Raw genomic sequence first — 5,079 nt, forward strand, 5'->3', positions numbered from 1 at the left:
TCTTTGTATTTGAATCTTTGTAATCAAGAAGAACAAGTTTGATAGTGAGTCAGAGAGCTGCTCTCTCCCCCAGACTAGGTCATTATTGGACCCAAACTAGGTAAACAAATATTCGTGTATTTATTGATTTTATTTCACTTTGTGTTTATTGCTTATTCCATAAGTTAGTTTTGGTTGCTTAATCGTTTTGCTCCATACACTTGAGTTTTATTGATGTGGTTTTCGGTTCGAATTCACAACAATTGACGCCCACCGTGGGGCAAGGGTTCAAACGATTTAAGTACCAATGAGTTATAAATGAGATATTGAGAAGTTCACCTGGAGTAACGCCTTTGGGTTGTTGAAGGTGAAAGTGAGGGCAATATTAACACAACAAAAGTGTGCGGATGTGTTATTGGGAATAGAGAATATGCCGACTACTCTCTCACAGGCGGAGAAGACCGAGATGAATGATAAGGCTCTAAGCGCCATTATCTTGTGCCTCGCGGATAATGTGTTGAGGGAGGTAGCTATGGAAAGGACGACGGTGGCTATGTGGGGAAAGCTTGACTTATTGTATATGACCAAGTCTTTGGCCAAATTTTATGTGTATATCCTCATGCTTATTGGTATGTGGCTTAGCACGCGCGTGACTGTCTTTTTCATCAAATCGAATTTTTCATGACATAAGATATATTTACAATTGAAAGCGAACAAAGAAAAAAATAAATAAATTTAAAGCTTGAAATTCATAAGCAACTATATAGGTCAATATGTCTTATGTGAACCAACATCCACAAATAATATTTATAACGCAAGAAGTTTCTTATATTCTTTCTTGATAATGGGTAGCCAGTTTCCACTTCCTTTCTTTCTTATTTCCTTTTTTTTGGATTATAGCTTAACAAGTTGATCAATTGTTCCAATATTGAAAATGATAATATTTGTACGATTGTCAAAAAAGAAAGATAATTGTACAAGTCAAGCAGCCAATCACGAACTTAATAAATTGAGTGGAAGTGCATATAACAACAAGCCTATATATACTTACCTAAATAATAACTGTTTATTCTCATCTTTAGTATTTCTTTTCCTTCTCTCAAAATTACAAGACATTTAAAATGGCAGGAACAAGTAAGAAAGTTGCAATAGGAATCGACCTAGGAACAACATATTCTTGTGTTGCTGTGTGGAGGAATGATCAGTTAGAGATCATAGTTAACGAGCAAGGGAACAGAATAACACCTTCTTATGTTGCCTTCACCGACTCTCAAAGGATGATTGGTGATCCTGCTTTCAACAAGGCTGCTTACAACCCAACCAACACTGTCTTCGGTAAATATTACTATATTTCTTAGCATTTTTCATTTAAATAGCTTTTAAATTCTATAAATTTTTTAGGGTATGGTTGTTTACTCCGAAAAGTTAGCCAAATTTGATTTACCCCGCTCAATTTTTTTTCTATTTAATGAGGGGGCAGGGGCAAAATTATAAAATCTTCATATTGCAGGGATAACCAGAAAAAAAATTGCACAGAGGGTAAATCAAATTTTGCTAACTTTACGAGGGATAAACAATCATTTACCCAATTTTTTATGAGTCACTTGTTCTACCTAACGGAAAATTTAAATTTAACGGTTGGATTGATTTAATTTGTCTCCTACAAATAGTGACCAAAAAGTTTGACATATGATGTTAACGAATCAAAAGTCATAAATAGAGAGAATGCGGAAAAAGAGAAACCAAATTAAATTGAACTTGTGTTAAATCATATGTGTGTAATTAATATTGATTACGTTATTTGTTACAAAGGATCTATTGTGCAAATAATTGATTAATAATCAAAATCCCAATATAATTAATTAGAGTTATCGCTTATTTATATATACTCCCTCCGGTCCTTTTTATAAAGAACACTTTAAAAAAATCACACAGACCAATGAAGCACATTTAACATAGTTATTTTCATTTAATACTTTTATAAATTTAAATTTATTCCATGTATACCCTTATTTAATTACTCTTTATTCAACTAACTTACTTATTTTTAAATTCTCTCTCATAATAAATAAGGGCATAAGTGAAATTAAACATTTAAAACATTTGAAAATTGGTCAAAGTTTCTTATAAAAATGACCAATTTTTTTGTCCTAAGTGTTCCTTATAAAAAGGACCGGAGGGAATATATATGATGATCATCGATCGGATGTTTCATACAGTGCACACTACTCCTGTTTGTTTTGTAGATGCTAAGAGGCTAATTGGTAGGAGGTTTAGTGACCCTATAGTTCAAAATGATATGAAATTGTGGCCATTTAAAGTAATTGGCCGTCTCGATGACAAACCCATGATTGTTGTCAATTACAACGGAGAAGAAAAACAATTTGCTGCTGAGGAAATCTCATCCATGGTATTGAGAAAAATGCGTGAGATTGCAGAAGCTTACCTTGGATCAAAAGTGAAGGATGTTGTTATAACAGTTCCTGCTTATTTTGATAACTCACAACGTCAAGCTACTAGAGATGCAGGTGAAATTGCAGGCATGAATGTTAAGCAAATAATCAATGAGCCTACTGCAGCAGCAATTGCATATGGCCTTAACATGAAACCGTTTAAATTTAATCATCAATATAGAAATGTTTTCGTTTTTGATTTAGGTGGTGGTACATTGGATGTGTCTATTCTCACATTTGACACGGATGATATCCAAGTTAAGGCCATTGGTGGAGATACTCACCTCGGGGGACAAGACTTTGATAATACAATGGTGAAACATTTTGTGAAGGAATTCTTGAGGAAGCATAAAATTGACATTAGTGGAGACCCACGAGCCGTGAGGAGGTTGAAGTCTGCTTGTGAGAAAGCAAAGAGGACACTTTCTTCCAATACCAACGCCACCATTGAGATAGAATGTTTACAAAAAGATATAGACTTCCACTCAACAATTAGTCGTGCAAAGTTTGAGGAACTCAACGAATGTCATTTCGACAAGTGCATGGAGATTGTAGAAAAATGTTTCGCAGATAGTAGGATGGAGAAGAGTAGCATTCATGATGTTGTCCTTGTTGGTGGCTCTACTAGGATTGTAAAAGTGCAACAACTATTGAGTGACTTCTTTGAAGGGAAAAATTTATGCAAAAGCATAAATGCAGATGAGGCAGTTGCACATGGTGCTGCGGTCCAAGCTTCGATAATGAGTGGTGAGTTTAGTGAAAAGGTGCAAGATTTGCTATTCAAGGACGTTATTCCTTTGTCTCTTGGATTGGATACTCACGGGGGAATCATGGAAATAATAATTCCTAGGAATACCAAAATTCCTACGAACATGGAGCACGTCTTCACGACTCATTTTGACAACCAAACCAATATTCTAATTCATGTTTATGAGGGTGTGAGACAAACAACTAGAGACAACAACTTGCTAGGAAAATTTGTGTTGGAAATTCCTCCAGCTCCGGCAGGTCGTCCTCAAATCAAGGTCAGCTTCCAAATTGATGATGATGGCATCTTACACGTCTCTGCCTTGGAAAAATTGTCCGGGGTTAACATGAATGTTAAAATAATAAGTGACAATGGAAGACTTTCAAAGGAGGAAATTGAGAGGATGATCAAAGAAGCTGAGAAGTGCAAAGATGACGAAAAGAGGTATCAGAAGAAGGTAGACGCAAGAAATGCATTGGAGACTTATGCATCCAATATGAGGAAAGTGATAAATGATAAGGATATTGGATCAAATCTTTCCTCTAAAGACAAGAAAGAGATCAATAAAAAAATTGATTTGGTTTTATTGTGGCTTGAAGTTAATGATACTGCCGAAAAACATGATTTTGAGCATTTTCGTAGCATTCTTTCAAGTGTATTTGATCCGATTATTTTGAAGATGATGACGGATGAAAATGATGCACAAACCGGTACTGTTGTTGGTTATCCTGTTAAGAATAAAAAGAGTCGTTGGATATCATTATTAGCAAATTTTGCCTTTAATGTAGTATATTCAACTGCAACTGGTAACATCATTGGGTTAGTTTCTCCCATAATTGACATTGTGTTTAATAGTTAAAACTTCATGCAAATTGTATTAACAAATTCATGTATAAGGTGACCATGTCAAGTATTTCTGTCTCCAAATTTATTTTTTTTGTATGTGGTACTATAATATTTATTGACAAAAAACTATTGATTTTTCGATTATTCAAGGAATTAGCGTTAGCAGTTTTGCGATTTGACTCATAGGATTGCTCAATTCTGCAATCCAAATGTATAAACTTTTGCTATGTCGCAAACTGTGGGATTTCCAGAAAATCTTGAAAAAGGATAATAACCAAGAAAGAAATGAAGGTTTTATTATGCACATATTTGAAAATTAGAAATGAAGGTTTTTCAAAGAGCAAATATTTCTTCCTTCGTCTCCCTCATAACGTAGGTGCAAATAATTTTTTTCTTTGCGAACCTCCCTAGTAAACAAAGATCATATTTTTTTCGCACCAGTAGTAAAAGGTTAATTGTCATCATCAAGAGACGACTTTTTAAAAAAGGTTATGTTAACATATGCCCTTAGGGCACATGTTAAACTACCTAAAACTAGAAATACAACATTTAATGATACAAAATATTTAATGTTTAGAGAATTGAATTCACAAATTAACATTTAATATTTACCTTATCTTCTTAACATGTATCTTAAGGGCATATGTTAACATTCTCCTTTAAAAAAATAATGGTAGCAGTCAATCCGTACCAAACAACACTCATGACAACTCCTAATTAATGATGAGACAATAATCAAAATATATATTGTCTTTAGAGTAGGGAGAAAAATCATAATATTGTCCCTTTGACGGCGCCTTCTAGGATGGGACACTATAGTAGGTCTCCCATGGTGGGAAAATGAGCTTATCGTAAATTTGTTTGTACCATATTTCTTCCTCACTGTTGCTATAAAAAAAAAATTCAATCCACCAGCGACCACCACTCATCCCATGATTTTCCACCGTCCACTTATTCCCTGCTGCTTCTGTCCTTTGTCGTCATCGCTCTACGCCACTTATTGAGTCCATATTGCCTCAATTGCATGACTCATGTCCAACTCATATTCATGCT

General features: G+C 34.5%; 1 protein-coding gene across 2 annotated transcripts; it reads left to right on the forward strand.

Moving 5' to 3' along the window:
- The first annotated feature begins 752 nt into the window (after positions 1 to 752).
- On the forward strand, positions 753 to 4,175 carry LOC123908279 (heat shock 70 kDa protein 18-like). 2 transcript variants are annotated; one of them, XM_045958866.1, is made up of 2 exons: positions 753 to 1,314; positions 2,226 to 4,175. In XM_045958866.1, exons 1-2 carry the CDS (start codon positions 1,101 to 1,103, stop codon positions 4,037 to 4,039), a joined length of 2,028 nt encoding a protein of 675 aa, XP_045814822.1. In that variant the 5' UTR covers positions 753 to 1,100; the 3' UTR covers positions 4,040 to 4,175. The 2 variants fall into 2 exon arrangements, with proteins under 2 accessions (XP_045814822.1, XP_045814823.1); XM_045958867.1 differs by lacking the exon at positions 753 to 1,314 and adding an exon at positions 1,321 to 1,848 and having other exon boundaries at positions 2,164 to 4,175.
- The last annotated feature ends 904 nt before the right edge of the window (positions 4,176 to 5,079 follow it).

The sequence above is a fragment of the Trifolium pratense genome, linkage group LG2 (assembly GCF_020283565.1).
Source record: "Trifolium pratense cultivar HEN17-A07 linkage group LG2, ARS_RC_1.1, whole genome shotgun sequence".
NCBI classification, from domain to species: Eukaryota; Viridiplantae; Streptophyta; class Magnoliopsida; order Fabales; family Fabaceae; genus Trifolium; species Trifolium pratense.

Coding starts and splice junctions, on each gene's coding strand:
- LOC123908279 (XM_045958866.1), top strand. CDS start 1,101: ATGGCAGGAACAAGTAAGAAAGTTGCAATAGGAATCGACCTAGGAACA. Junction 1,315..2,225: donor CCCAACCAACACTGTCTTCG/GTAAATATTACT, acceptor TTTGTTTTGTAG/ATGCTAAGAGGCTAATTGGT.